This window comes from Cheilinus undulatus, linkage group 11 (genome assembly GCF_018320785.1).
Source record: "Cheilinus undulatus linkage group 11, ASM1832078v1, whole genome shotgun sequence".
Classification (NCBI taxonomy): Eukaryota; Metazoa; Chordata; class Actinopteri; order Labriformes; family Labridae; genus Cheilinus; species Cheilinus undulatus.
The window spans coordinates 10471714-10487314 of NC_054875.1; the positions used below are offsets into that span (position 1 = coordinate 10471714).

At 37.2% G+C, this 15601-nt stretch overlaps 1 protein-coding gene across 1 annotated transcript in view; it reads right to left on the reverse strand.

Annotated features, from left to right (window-relative positions):
- Positions 1 to 5766, reverse strand: part of ano11 (anoctamin 11) — a 29860-nt gene extending 24094 nt beyond the window's left edge. Inside the window, exons 1-8 of the mRNA XM_041799799.1 lie at positions 5635 to 5766; positions 5014 to 5143; positions 4716 to 4903; positions 4506 to 4613; positions 2117 to 2253; positions 1967 to 2024; positions 1774 to 1884; positions 1509 to 1674 (exon numbers count right to left, since the gene is read on the reverse strand). Of these exons, the coding sequence (XP_041655733.1) occupies positions 1509 to 1674; positions 1774 to 1884; positions 1967 to 2024; positions 2117 to 2253; positions 4506 to 4613; positions 4716 to 4903; positions 5014 to 5143; positions 5635 to 5766 (1030 nt within the window). The remainder of the gene's footprint in view (positions 1 to 1508; positions 1675 to 1773; positions 1885 to 1966; positions 2025 to 2116; positions 2254 to 4505; positions 4614 to 4715; positions 4904 to 5013; positions 5144 to 5634) is intronic.
- Between the last annotated feature and the right edge of the window lie 9835 nt (positions 5767 to 15601).

Sequence of the window (15601 nt, forward strand, 5' to 3'; positions counted from 1 at the left end):
TACAAGGATCCATTATTAGGCTGCTGCTCTCAGCTGATACAGGGGGTGTGTGCAATAACATTGCTGCACTGCTGTTTAACGCTGGGATGATCTTCAGTATGTATATTTCATGCCAGAGTTGATGGTTTAATTATCTCAAGCTAATTTCTTATTATTCTGTTACATGATTTTTTTCTGCTGCACTATTTTCTCTGTTGAGTAATGACGTATTTCATTTTTGAAGCTTAATACCACTTTCAGTTGTTTGTTTCAAAAGGAATGTAAAACCTGGATCCCTCTGTGCACCAGGGAGTTCTGTCCCAGATAAATCTACCAGGCATATGTTTAGAACGGTAAAAGCCTCTCTAGCTATAGCCTGGACTTCTTTGTTATCCAGTGTGTCATGTGTATGAAAATGGTGTGGATTATTAATTAATAACAGATTTAAACTCATAGAGAAGCATTACTTAAACAAGTTTTGTTAAAATACAAAAATAGACATAATTATCAAGAGATTAAAAAAAGTCTTGTGAAAATTAAATTTACTAGCTAATAATCTCAATGTGAAAATACTAAGATGTGATATCAAGCACTTATAAACAGAGACATTAGACCTGCTATAAAGTAAAATTATAAAACTGACAAAGCAAGACTAACAGCTTTATAAGATAGCCAATGCTTAAGAGCAAATACTGGATAACATTGATATAGATTTGTTCTGATTGTGCTATCACCTTAACATCAAACGACACTCAAATCCTTTCTCACATTTAAATATTCTTAGGATGTGCAGTCTATTCATTTAACACGTTTCTTTGTTTTAGCAGTTATTATAATTACTGTCATCAAATTTCTGTCAATATGGTAATTGAAATCAATGGACATGTTTAATCTGAGGTCTGGAATCAGACTTACAGTGATTACCATAAACTTTTGTGTCATCTTAGGCTCAAGAATGACCCAAGCCAGTACCAACAATCTTCACAAATTTGTTTTCATCATATTATGTAATTCTAATCTAATGCTATTGTTTATGCATAACAGTAGTGGGAGTGGTGGCTTAAAATGTGTGAGAATGCAAGTGTTTGTAGTTGAATTTTTTCACTGTATAGTGAATTGAAATAGGCAAAAAAATCTTGACTGTTCTCTTCTGTAAAATGCATTTAAAGCTTCATAAGTATCTCCACTAAAAAAAACAAATATTTGTTACAATGATGCAGTAAATTTGGCAATAGTGATGATAATAATTAACATCTGATTTAGTAAATAAAACACTTATGGCAAGTGTTCTGTTTTAAGAACTTAAATGATACCCAGTTATAAGATGCAATGTTTAAGCCTAATTATTTTAGGTGTTAAGCAAAGGTGGGTAACTTTTGGCCCTTAGGACAAGGAGAGTATACAGGATATTAAGACAACACAAGGGTTAAATGCTGCAAAATTAAACAGCTGGCTACACAGATGAAAATTTAGATGTATAATTGTTACATAACAGAGTCTATATTAATCTTTTTTAAATGAATGTTTACCAAGCCAAGCAAAGTAGAAAGCAATCTTCTCTCCAAAGTACTCCCTTATGTGGTCCAGTGGCTGATACTTGTACCACTTTAACCAGCGGGCCCAGTACTGGTAGAGAACCTGCCGTGGGTTCAGCTCTTCAGGACGAACACCATACTTAGGTAGTTGAAAGGGGCCCTGAAAATCAAATAAACAGTGTAGAAAAGTGTGTTGTTTGCAGAGGGTAAACAGCGCAGGTTTTAAATCACTTCAAAGAGATTATAATTCATTTCTCACCTCATGAAGGGGGAAAGCTGCTGTGTACACTCCTTCATTCACCAGTCTGTCCACACCGACCTCTGCCCGCTTTCTTTTTCCATACACTGTCCTGGCAAGGATCTCATAAACCTAAAATAATGGGAAAACTCTCACTCCTTCAGAAAACAATTTCACTGATTAAATGTGTGGTTTAAGAATTTCTGTCACTCACAATGCGATGTCTCTGTGTGTTAGTGAAGTAGTTTTCATGGTTGTCACAGCCAAGGAACCTGCAGAAAAGAGATATCCATTTAGACAAGTACACTTTTATGTACTGTGATATGATAATAGCTGTATTAAAGCATTGTTTATTCAACCTCACCTGCTCATCTTTGACTTGCGAAAGGCACATGTGTAATAGTCCAGCGGCCTGTTTGGAACAGACTCCATCATGGCATTAGGTATGCATAGTCTACTTAGTACCCGAGCTGACGTGTTTAAATCCAGATGTGGCTGTGCCTGAAACAAAAAAACAAATTCATGAGAATAAAGAAAATGCAACCTTATGAGCTTTCTCTTTCTCCTTAATGCTTAAGTTCCTGTGATCACGGAACGCAAAGAAAGTCAATTCAGCATCTGAATACTGAGTTTTGAAGGACCATGGGGAGGTGGCAAACAACTTCAGCAGCTACTCAGTTAGTTATCCAGGAAACTGGGCACAGCTGGCTCTGTTTACAACATAATGAAACAAGAATTAAACTCAGTTTTGTCTTTTCAAACTCAAGCATAGTGTCTGCTTGGGCCATGATCTCCCATCTCCAATTTTCATGATTTTAATTGTTTTTCATCAATCAGTACTACTGCCCATCCTTCGCATCTGTCAGTGAGTTTTGCAAACTATGACAATCAAAGTCAAATAATGAAAAATACATTTTTTTTTCCTGAAAAGTAGTGATTCGGAAATAAGAGGTTACAGGGCCCACAAGCAACGATAGTGAACAATGTCAGAAAAAGAAACACCCAGCGTAACAGATTTGTCCAACATCTTCTCTCACACACACTACATGCATGCACATTTTCCTGTGAATCCCTTGTATGCTGGTATACATGAAAAAGTTAAACTACATCCCAGATGGTTAAAGCTTGAGTTTGATGGAATAATAATATTTACTATCATGATAGCAGCCCTGAAAGACTTTGGCACTATAGTGCTTAGAGCTGCAACAATCATTATGCTAATAAGCGCAAACTGAAAATGCAACAATGCTGATAATGAGAAAGGATAATGTCTATCATTTGTTTCATAGCATCCTTATATAGCCCATAAAACCCATTATAAAGTAGTCCACAATAGAAGCATATAACATCAAATTTGCAGGTATTTATTTAGGAAACCAAAGGATGAATGGACAGGATGATAGCGCTTGATTATAGGTACCAGTCATCTAAAAGGAAACATGAAAATTTTAACCAGGTTTATTGAGAGCTGTCCAATATTTGTTATTTGATTTCTGGCAAAAATCAGCCTCATAGTAGTGAAAAGTCAAGTGAAAACTGGAAACTTCGTCTGAGAAGAACAAATGTCTATGTAAAGTTCATTGACCATTCATCATATTGAGAACAGATGGCAACTGAGGTACCAGGAGCTACACAGGGCCCTCCTATTAGTTTAATGCAGCCTGCAAGTCAATTTAAAAAATGAACTAGAAACATTAGGAAAACATGATCATGATATTTATCATCTATATTTCAGTTTTGATTGTGGCTTACAAGCTTGTATCACTTAGCTCTTGTGAGTGTCCTATAGATGTGTTATGTTGAATGTGTGTTTTGCTCTTGTGTTGTGCTGTCATATATGTGTGCTAATTGTATACCCACTGATGCTTTTACTAGAGTGAAGTTTCTAACACATAAATCAAGTTCTTAAAAGTTGAATCTGACTGACATCTGCCATGAAGGGTATCAGCTTAAGTTACCAAAGCAACACCACACACAAAGACCAAATTCATGCAAGATCATAAAAAATTATGCTTTTATAAGCAGAACATGAAATATAAATAACTCTACAATCTTTCATTACTGGTGTATGTTTTTTTACTTTGCAATCAATTCTGTTTCTAGTAATCCTTTTTTTGAAGTACCATGGTAAAACCTCTGTTAATAGATTTGAGAAGTAGCTTAAATGACTCAATTTGCACTAAGCTTATCAAACTAAGCATTACTTATTGTATTCAACAGTAAAAGATGCGCAAAATTTGATTTAAGAAGTTCTAGTTGCAACCAAAGTTGCCCAACCCTGACACAGCTGTCAGCCTTTTATACAGGATAAGTAGACAGAAAATGGACCTATAGCGTTTTTAAAGTCGTCTGATTACTCAAATTGCTTTAACACAACAGGTCACACCTACCAATTCACATTCATACACTCCACATTCAAACATTTTCGGCAGAAGCTGCTATGGAGAATTGACCACCAATTTTAGCTTATCCCATCAAATGCATCCATACACATCTGCATGCTACAGATGCAGCAGTGTGAGCAAATCAAGTGTCTTGCTCCAGAACACGTGTGATCAAACCCCTGACCTCCCATTTGCAAGATGACTGACTCTACCTACTGAACCTGAATCATTCTGGTGAGTAAAACTTAAAAACTCTAAACTTCAGATGATTATCAGTATTCTTAGGATGGCTATCTTGGGCATCCAAAACAAATCATGTGAGTAATAGAATTAAATTAAGCATACTCCATTAATAAAAGATTCATTAACCTGCAGTGGAGCTCTCACGCAGAGTTCTTCAGCATATAAAACCAACACGTCCCAAGGAGCACTTATCTTCAGAAAATGTATTGTTTTCTTCTCATTTGCCGTTTCCTCCTGCAGGAGAGAGACACAACAAGAAGATGTGACCAAAAAGGTCGACAAAAATATATAGATTTTGAACTCCAAGGATAATTTTGTTTAAATTGATCTGCCTACCTTTTCCATCAGCAATCCTACACTCTCAAGATTCTGCACAAACTTCTCCCTCCACTGTGCCAGCTGTGCTTTCCTTTTTTCAGACCTGCTGTTCTCCTCAGTGGGCGCAGCTTCCCCCTCCTCAGCAGTTGCTTTCCCCTTTCCTCGCCGTTTTCTTCGGGAACGAACTTCCCACACCAGCACAAAGTCTAAACCCAGATGGACCACGGAGGTCAGAGGGTTAAATGAAGCACTGACTCGGTCATCAATCAGTGAGCTTGTGACAACTACAATATAGAGAGCTGCTGATGTTGCCTACCGATTTTGGTTCTTCCATCTCTGAAGTAATTCCCCGGCTGTAGAACTGGCTGGTGATTTCTTGTATTACACTGAAGATGAATGGAATCATCATCATCAATGCTGCCATCGTCAGCAGCTGTGGCTGAGAGCTAAATGGAAACAGATGAGTTACTATCACATATCTGTTATTATGAAACGATGAGTGCCAGCTAAGTCAGACTTCCTATCCTGCATGTTTTCAACCCTTTTCCTCTGTGTATGGACAATGAATTTCCTTTAATGAGGCTTAAATGCAAACGATGGTGCTATTACACAGCATTGTAAAAGCTTCCACTTTGCAATAATGGGTCCAGAATGATAAGAAGGAAATTGATCACTGTGCTTTCTCTCAGTGTGACTGTGAACAAGCATTCAGAGCAGAAAGGTCACATTAGACTCAAAGATATTTTGCATTTTCACTGACACCCGTTACATCCATCCATATTTTTCTACTATGGATCAGATTCACTCTAAGAGAAGTCAGTGAGCTGTGAAGGGATGTGCAAAGCAGTAGACTGAGGCAGCTGTTTGCAGTTATTTATGTCAGCGTGAGAGAAAAACATGCTGCAGGATTAAAAGCAAAAAGTGAAACAGCACTTACGTATCTTGGCGGGATGTAACTCCCGTTGTGTAGACTCCCATAGCTGTCTGTGTTTTGTGCTTCACCCCCATAGTCCAGATCCAGGAGGACCTCTCTGTCTCCTTTCTGCTGCTCTGAGCCTTTCCTCAACATGACAAGGAATACGAAAAGAAGGCTCTGTTGATAGACACACAGATTGTCACATTAGTGCTCTGCAGAGAAAATCTGTGCCAACTACCAAAGTAATCCACACACAGACATGCTTTTAAGAGAGACACTGAAAAATGGTTGATAATAAAACACACCTTTGCTTTGATGAAAATGAGCCTGCTGCTAAAGTCTGGATTTGCAGCACTCGGTGCTTCCCTTTTCCTCTCCCTCCTCTCTGCCTCTGTATCCGTCAAGCTCCTCTGCCCCACAGTGAGATAGCTTCAGAATACCGTAATGGACCTAGCATGCAGGCAGCAACTGCTGCATTTCAGAAGAGGAAATATACAGCGCTCATCCCCGCTTCATGAATTATGTAACAGTCAGTGAGGGGCAGAGAAGAGGAGAGTGAAGTCAGAGCTCTCTTTCTAAAATAATCATTATGCAGGATGTGACATGTGTGGGAGGAATCTCCTCTTTGATGTATGGGTATTCCCTCATCCATACGAGCTGGTTTACATATGTCTTTCAATAGGTAAACACAATTAACATCAATTATTTACAGTAATACAAAAAGATCCCATCCACTACACTCTACATCCTGAGTTGCATATAATGGCCCACATTTGAACATGAAGCTTGTGGTTGGCTGTATTGTACATCATAGTTTCTGCATAAGATGGTGCCACCATGCTAATTCTGAAAAGAAACATCTTAACAAGAAGAATTTATCGATTTGTTTTTGTGACTAAAGTAAGAAAATACTATACAAAGTAAAACTATTAGCAGAATCAAAATAATAACATTTTGTTTCCTAACTCCCTGATGAGTTTTGGCAGCAAATAGCAGTGCCAATAATATTCTAGGGGCTGAGCCAGTGGCAGCTAGGACCAAAGAGGGCCCTTTGAAATCTGATTAGCATCCCCAAAAACCTGGAAATGATTGTCTGTTTGCCTTGTTGGCCATTAAATCGAGCATTTACTTTTAGTTCAGGCAGGCTACAGAGTCAAGCTCTGCCCTGATCAGCTGATCCGATGCAAGCTCTCATGAGCTGATGACCAGCTGATTTACCCTAAGCACACTATTGGCCACTATTGGCTCTCACGCAGCCTTATTCAAACTGTTCTTGCCTGGGCAGGCTCTGCTGCTCTCTCAGCAAGCTGCTCTTGCAACCCTCCTCCACCCCAGCTCCTCATTTATTCTGCTTCTGACTTAATTAATGTCATATACCGTGTGGCTATTAAAGTGGCCCCAACGTCTTTTCATATTTCTGTATGTGGCCCTCAGTGGAAAAAGTCTGTACACCCCTGGCTTAGCACAAACTTAGAAGAGTCTATGGGCATCCTTCCCCAGAAAGTGGCTGCTTATCAAGCAGTTAAACAGACATTTTTTCAGGCAGCTTAAATACAAATTAAGTTTCAATATGCCAACAAATCTCTAGATATTTTGGGTAATTATATGCATTTCCACCTAAAAATAGGCATATTAACAACATAGTTTAACCCCCCCCCCAAAGTCCTAATAATTCTAAAATCAAAACACATGTTGAAGATCTATGATTTTAAGGTCAAACTGTTAAATATTTTTGTTACGATAAATCTCAGAGTGGTTAATCAGCATTAATCGCATCCTTTTTAATGCATTTTAAAATACCAGTATTTTGAATTCAAAACAGTTTCTGTTTCATTTTGGACCTTTCTACTGTCTTAAACTGCGGGTCATATAATTCCTGTTTCGATATAGGCATGCTTTTAATAGGGAGATCAAAGATTTTGACACGAACTTTGCCATTGAGAAACAAACTCGAAACGGATTGAAAGGGGGGAAAAAAATAAAAACAGAAAAGAAGATGTTTGATAACACAATGTTCATATGAACTTTTCCTTGTCCACTGAGCTGTATGTGAGTTGCAATGGACTTATTTTACATCTCTGTGGCTTCAGGAAGATGCTGGCATGGCTTAACCAAAGTGTTCACTCCACTAATCCACAAATCATAAATTGTGGTTAATCATGATTCACGCAACTAATCTTGACAGCCTTAAAATTTTAAATTTCTGCCTCCTTAAAAGTGCATAAACTGTTTATTTTTAACATGGTTAACCCATGTAGGAAAGGAATTTGAAGTTTAAAATACTCAAACTATTCACTAAAAAATAACATTAAAAGCAAAACATGGGTGCCAGACATTGATTTACTTATGAAAATGCAGCAAAAGTTCATTTTTAACACAATGTAAAGGTATTTTCTTAATACTGTGCCATGCATAAGCCCTTGGAAGTAGAATAAAATGTCTGATTTTTTTCATCCTTTAAATAAAGTGGTGTGTTTTATCTCTTTGCTCATCCTGCCCTGTAGATGCGTGCATAGTATTCTCTGAGGTAAAAAAAAAATCCTCTCTTGCTCCATTTTAACTGTTTGTTGCCCAAATCCTACTAAAACTGACTTAGGAAAATGGGAATACTGGCTTGCTTGGTTTGCAAGCTATGAATCGATCTGAATCAAAAGGGGGAAAGGGGGATCAGGGGAGGAAGCAGGGGCCTGTAGGCCAATGTAGAGTGAGACATTAAAATTGTATTAGAGGGTGAAAGAGTGCAAAGTAGAGTACATAATGGAATGCAAAGCATGGCTTCATCCCCAGTGCCACTTAATACAGAGAAATACTGTCTACTCTAAGGGTAATTAAAGCAGCAGCTTTACACTAATTTTGTTCTCTTATGATTCTTTAATTTCAGTTTATACAGCAGTGTCTAAATCCAGCAGTCAATGAGTCTGTGGTAGAAAAATATCTGGCACTGAAATGTTTTTAGACATATAGAAGTTAGATTAATAGAAAAAATCATCAGTGCTACCAAACAGAATAGGCACCTCACATGTTTTTTTTTTTTTTAATTTGTACTAATATCATCACTTCTTGTTGAAATGCATGGATCAAAACTGTTATATCAGTAAGAATTGTGCAGGCAGAATCAATCAAAAGATACAAGGACTTGCATTATGTAGCGTGCAGGATTAAAGCATCATTATATAGGTGTCAATAAATAGGAGTATATGTCTATCTGAATATGCTGCTGTTTGGTAAAACACCTGTAGTGCTGCTATTTTGCCTTCTCAGATTAGACAGCATGCTTTTGTTGACAAATAGAGGGTAGTGAAGCTGGCAATGATGACATGAACAGCCAAAGAACCATGTTGACTCACAAGGTGCAGTAATAGTACCAGATTTTGTACAAAAATGACTGGTAGTACCTACAGCCTATTGTTAACAAACTGTTTGCATATTATTCATCTGTACAACAGCAACATAGCCAACTTGGAATATGAATTGCAGCCTACTGTTTTGCAAAGCTCTTGCCAGTGTGTAAAACCCTGTCCAATATTTACTCTAGTCCAGCTTCTTGCTGAGTCACTCTCTCATTTTCTCTTCTTGGCTTTATCTGTCTCCAACCTTTAACCTCAACCACTGTATCAAACAGTATCAAGACAGGCTAACTGGCTTCTTTTTAGCTGAAGGCTGGTGTGTGAACTAATGCTGTAAAGCTGTATGCACTTCTTGTGAGAAAACCGTGGCCTGCTGCAAAAGTTGCACTGTGTTGAGGGACACCAGAGTACAAAAATAGTTATTTTAACATAAGAAAAAACAGAAAATACAAAATGCAGTTTTTAAATTATTTCATTTATTAAGAGAAAAAAAGCTATCTAAACCTACTAGGCACTATGTAAATAACTATGTAAATAAGTAATGGCCCCCCTCTTTGTTAAATCATGAATTAATTGTGCTTTACCACATTTTTTGGAAAGCTGTGTTGTATTTCACTTGCCACACCCAGGTCTGATTATAGCCAGACCCGTTAAATCAAGAAATCCCTTAAATAGAACCTGTCTGACAAAGTGAAGTACCAAAAGCAACATATCATGGCAGCATCTAAAGAAATTCAAATAACAAATGAGAAACAAAGTCATTAAAAGCTTTGAGACTCCAGTAAACCACGGTGAGAGCAGTGATCCACAAATGGAGAAAACTTGAAACAGTGTTGAACTTTCCTTGGAATAGCCAGCCATCAAACATTATTCCAAGAGCGCATCATCAACTCATCAAGGTGGCCATCGTAATACCCTCAGGCCTCACTTGACTCAGTAAAGGTTAGTAATCATGATTCAACAATAAATATGAGACTGGGCAAAAATAGCATCCATGGGAGAGTTCCAACACCAAAACAACTGCTGACCAGAAAGAACATCAAGGCTTGTTTCCTATTTGACCCCAAAAAATCTTGATGATCCCCAAGAATTTGGGGAAAACTGCTTTTCTGCTTCAGAACCTAGACAACTTGCTGCAACTGATAAAACCATGAATTCTGCTCTCTTCCAGAAAATTCTGAAGGAGAATATTTAGCCATCAGTTTGCGACTCCAAGCTCATGTTATGCAGCAGGACAATGAGCTGAAACACACCAGCAAGTCCACCTCTGAGTGGCTTAAAAAAAAAAAAAAAAAAAAAAAAAACCCGAAGGTTTCAAAGTGGCCTAGTCAAGGTTCAGACTTAAACCTGATTTAGATGTTCGCATGACCTGAAACAGGCTGTTCATGATTGAAAGCCTCTAACGTCACTGAATTAAAATAATTCTGCAAAGAAGAGTGGGCCGACATCTCTTCACCATGATGTGAAGGACTCATTGACAGTTATCACAAACATTGGCTTTCACTTGTTGCCACCAAAGGTGGCACAACCAGCCATTAGTTTAACGGGCTATTACTTTTTCAAACAGCGCTGGTAAGTTTGGATGGCTTTTTTCCCTAAATAAATGAAGTCATTGTTTGAAAACTGTATTTTCTATGTTCTTTGGTTACCGATATATGTGTCAAAATTTGGTTGATCTGAAACTTTTAAGTGTGACAAATATGCAAAAAAATAGAAATCAGGAAAGGAGTAAATACTTTTTCACAGCACTGTATTCAAATGAGTTTATAGACATGAACTCATAATGAAGTTGTTCATTGATCAGACTGAAGTTTCACAATGATCACTTAAAGAATAAGCATTTAAGAGGCATGGGGGAGCTTGCTTTTTCCTGACCAGTGCTCTAAAAATAGCTTCTTCATCATTATGCCCTTAGACTCAAAGTTAAACAGTTAAATTGTCTCTGTGCATTTCTCCTGCTGATACCATCTTTATTAAATTTTGGATTAAGCTTACAGTATGTTTCCTGTGAACCTCCCCAAGAAGAAACATCCCCAACACTACTGCACTTAACTTCCATTATATCGATCCTAAAGTGTTTCTCTTATCAGACTTGATTTTTCTGCTGAATGCTGAGTCATTTATGAATTACAGCCTCATTCAGTTTGGTCCACTACAAGTTGTCTCTACTGCCAAAAAATACTCAGCTCTATCAGAATTGTACAGTTTCTCTGACATCTCTTTTTGTCTAGTCTTTGGTTATGTTCATTTTTCTTGATGCTGACAGGTTTCATCATTGATCCATTTTAGTCCCATCCCTATAAACTTCAAACTGCATTTCACACAGTCCTCTCCTACCTCCTGCTGTTTTATCTCCTATATTTCACTTTCTGCAGAGGATCAATGAACTTTCCCTCTCCTCCTCTCTAAAACTCTTCAAACTCTCTGTATACTATCAGCTGTGATTGCAGCTCTTCTTCAAATAAAGACACAACAAACACTTTCCTATAATCCTCTTTGATTATCTTCTGTAATGTTGTGTGCAGAGAAAACAGGCTTGGAGAAGATTTCATGGCTCATTGAAACCATGGTAACAGCACAAGTACACCCAAGGTGACTGTATAATGCAGCTAAAATGATAAAACTGTATCTGGATGAGGCCAGCAGTATCTTGTTGTCCTAGCAACTATGAACGATAATCAATATTACCAGAGGCTGGGAACATGAGCGTCTCTGAGCTGTGTTACGTTTTGTCTTATCTGCTTTATATTATGAACTAATTACAGCGGGAACCAAACATCCAGTTGTAATGGCCATGAACTCAGCTCTCTGCTATCAGATCCGTATTCTCTTCCCTTTTTAGATCTATATAGCTCTGAGACAAGTCCAATGTCAAGTGCTGGATGGGGTGGTGTGAAGCACGCTGACAATGGACTGTGAAGCAGTGAAAATGTGTTCTGTGGAGTGACAAATCATGTTTCTCTGTTTGGCAGTCAGATGGGCGAGTCTGGGTTTGGCAGATGCTGAGAACGTTATCTGCCAGACTGCACTGTGGCAACTGTGTAGAGTGGTATGGGGCTGTTTATCAGAGTTTAGGCTAGCCCCCTTTATCTCCAGTGAGGGACAATCTTAATGCTTCAGCATACCAAGACATTTTGGACAATGCAATGCTTCCAACTCTGTGGCAACAGTTTGAGGAAGGCCCTTTCCTATTTCAATATGACTGTGCCCCAGTGCAAAAAGCCAGGACTGTAAACCCCATCAAGCACATTTGGGATGAACTGGAATGGATATTGTGAGCCTTCTGGTCCAACATCAGTGACTGACTTCATAAATGTTCTACAGAATAAATGGGCATAAATTCCCACAGGAACACTCTAAAATTGTGTAGAAAGCCCTCCGAGAAGACTGGAGGCTGTTACTGCTGCAAAAGGGGGAACAACTCCATATTAAAGTACAGTATTTGAATAAAAAGTCATTACAGCGTCTGTTAATGTAATGGTCAGGCATCAGAATACTTTTTTCTAGATAGTGTAGATTTTTAAAAATTGTTCTTCACATGGAAGACTCTCAATAGTGCAAAATCCTTTATAGCGAGTTTCATGGCACATCACAAAATGTATAGGAAAGCCTCAGAATCTTTTGCCAACAAGGCCTTAAAAAGCTTCGAATCCCAAACTCTGGAGCATATGTCTTCATTAATGGACAGCTGAAGAAGAAAGGCACTAGACTTGTAAACTTGGAATATGAGTAATAAAACTTGCACCAAGGAGGCCATGAAACTACCAGTATCTCTTCCTAGTGAAACTCAAAATCATTTTTGTAGATCTAGGGAAGCATAGCTGTCATATTTTTCTGGACACATTTCATACTTTTTATGACCCCAGACTAAAAGAGTAGTAAACATTTAAAAGCTTTTTGAAATGATATATAAATATAAATATAAATATAAAAAAGTTGAATAAAAACACTGATAATGATTTTTTGGATTATCCATGAATACACAAGTAAGTATAGGCTGACTCCTTGAGTGCGGATTTTAGGAAAGATGAGTTGGCTGAATTCCATCATGGAAAGCTGAAGGCACATGTCTGAAACTGAGATGCTGATGATGTTCACGGTATTCTACGTAAGTACGACTTGGCAAGACATAACATTACATGCTGTCTGACCTGCTGTTTTTAACTTGCAGAAATAGTCTTAGAAAATGCATCATCTGTCTTGCATCATGTTTGAGTGTCTCTTCTCGGTCATCTTGATCATCTAAGGTATCTTAACCACCCGTGTAGAGAAATATTAAACACCTAGCAAACATTCAATCATACATATGTTTAATCTAAAAGAACAGTCATTAATTATTGAAGAAAATGCTCAATCAATATATTAGTAAAATAAATCAATATATGTACATCACAAATGTGTTTAAAAAGTGTGACCTACTAGAATGAGTACTTCCGTTATAGTAAATAACACCAAAAATATTCTTAATTGATTCAATGATGATAAAAAAAACAGCCTTTTCATAACTGTAAGTTTTTCTTTTTTTCACTTTTTCAGACAAGGACAATGTTTTTACACTGTCGATCTTCATCACTGATTACAATAAATAGATCAGACGCCACTCTTATGAACAACGTCATAGACAAACCACATTCAGCTTACTTACAGTAAAAAAAGAGAAACTACATCTATGACCTCTGCTGGTGAAGAGGAGTAAATGCAACCTCTCAGCTGTCCCTGACCAAACAGCCAAACTATTTTTCCTTAATGTAGCTGAAATCAAGGCTTTCTCGTCATCATGGCTTAATGTGTTACAGTAGTAGAGATAAGTTAGAGATTGGATGATTGTGTTAATAGAAAGTGATCAACAACACTGAATCATCTTTCAACACATTCAACACTCAAGACATTTGAGGTAAAGCACACAGCTGAATTCAAACTTAATTTAGTCAATTTGAGAATGACAGCTAACCCTAAATTTTCACTGACTGGAGACACTTTACACTGTACTACAAGTTACTTTGAGTATAAGCCTCTCCACTCTTCCTCCAGATTCTAGGACCCTGAATTCCAAATTAAATGTAAAATTTATTTTTATCTGAAAAAAGGGCTTTGGGTTACTTCATTAGCAGGTGTGTCATATCATCTGCTGGTGTTTTTCCACCAAGTTTTATCAAGTCCAGAATTAATGCAGCTGCTACCAGGAGACTTTAAAGCACTTTATGCTTCAGTTTCCTGACAAGCATTATGGAGATGCTCCTTTCCTTTGCCAGCAAGACTTGGTACCTGTCCCACAAAACTATCAGAAACTTGTTTTCCAACTATGGTATTATTGTACTAAGTTGGCCAGTCAACTGGCCTGACCTAAACTCCACAGAGATTCTACAGGGTATTGTCAAGACAAAGATGAGAGACGCAATGGAGCTAAAAACACAGTCGAGCTGACGACTGCTATTCAAGTAATCTGGGCTTCATAACACCTCAGTGATGCTGGAGGCTGACTGATACAGTAATTTGTGCAAAAGAAACCCCACCTAAGTACTAAGAGTATAAATGAGTATACTTTGTAGAATGTCTAAATTTCTGGATTATAAATCCTTCAATTTTGGTGTTGTGTAAAATTCTCCTATTTTGAGAGATTTTTGAGGTGGATTTTTTATTTTCATGAGCTGCAAAAGCTTTAAACATAAAGATTCAAACAGAAAAAAAGACAGGAAATATTTCTCGTTATGTGTAATTAATCTGTGATATAATAAAGTTTTATTTTTCTTAATCAAAATTTAGTATAAAATTGACTTTTTACACTATACTCTACATTACTTCATGATTGGGTTAAAGGTGGACTATGGCATCAAAATTTAAAAAAATACATTCTAGCATGATCTCATGACCCCTTGTAAATTGCATGTAATTCCAAAACAGAATTTGCATCAGGACGGTGATGGATGATAGGATAATGCTCAATAGTAAGCCTGAAGAATCACTTCATCCACGTGGTTTGACCAAAAATGCTCTTCAAAAATACATAATCCGGTAATTCAGTTCTCCAGTGAAGTTGCAAAACTCTTGCATAATCAATTACAGTATAATGGTTACAATTCACCAACTACCCCACAGTGGAATAACAGCACTCTTAATAAAAACAAACTATTACAAATTTAATAACAGAAAACAGGAATTCAGTCTTCACAGAAGGTGGTATGATATTTTTTTGAAATGCTGAAAGAAAATTCAATTTGACTAATGGAGATGTCTGGTTATGTTTACAAACTAGATGATATAATAGTAATGAAAAAGAACCAAAAAACAGTAAGATTTATAAGGTGATGAAAGGGTAATTAATACTATTAATATTCCCCTAGAAAAGACTTGGGAGAATGATTTAGAACCTGCACAAAATAAGACAATAAACTTTAAATTTATAAACAGGACATATTATATCCCTAAAAACCCAAAATTTTTTCATCTGAAGACTATTGATGTATGTTGGCAGTGTAAGAAAAAATGAAAGTCTTCTACTGCCATATGATACGGAAATGCTCTAAAATGCAATACTTTCAGACACAAGCTTAATTTACTCTAAAAAACCACTTTAGACCCCAATGGATGTTAAAAGTTGGACCAATTTCCCCCCAAAAAAAAAAAAAAAAAAAGATTGTTAG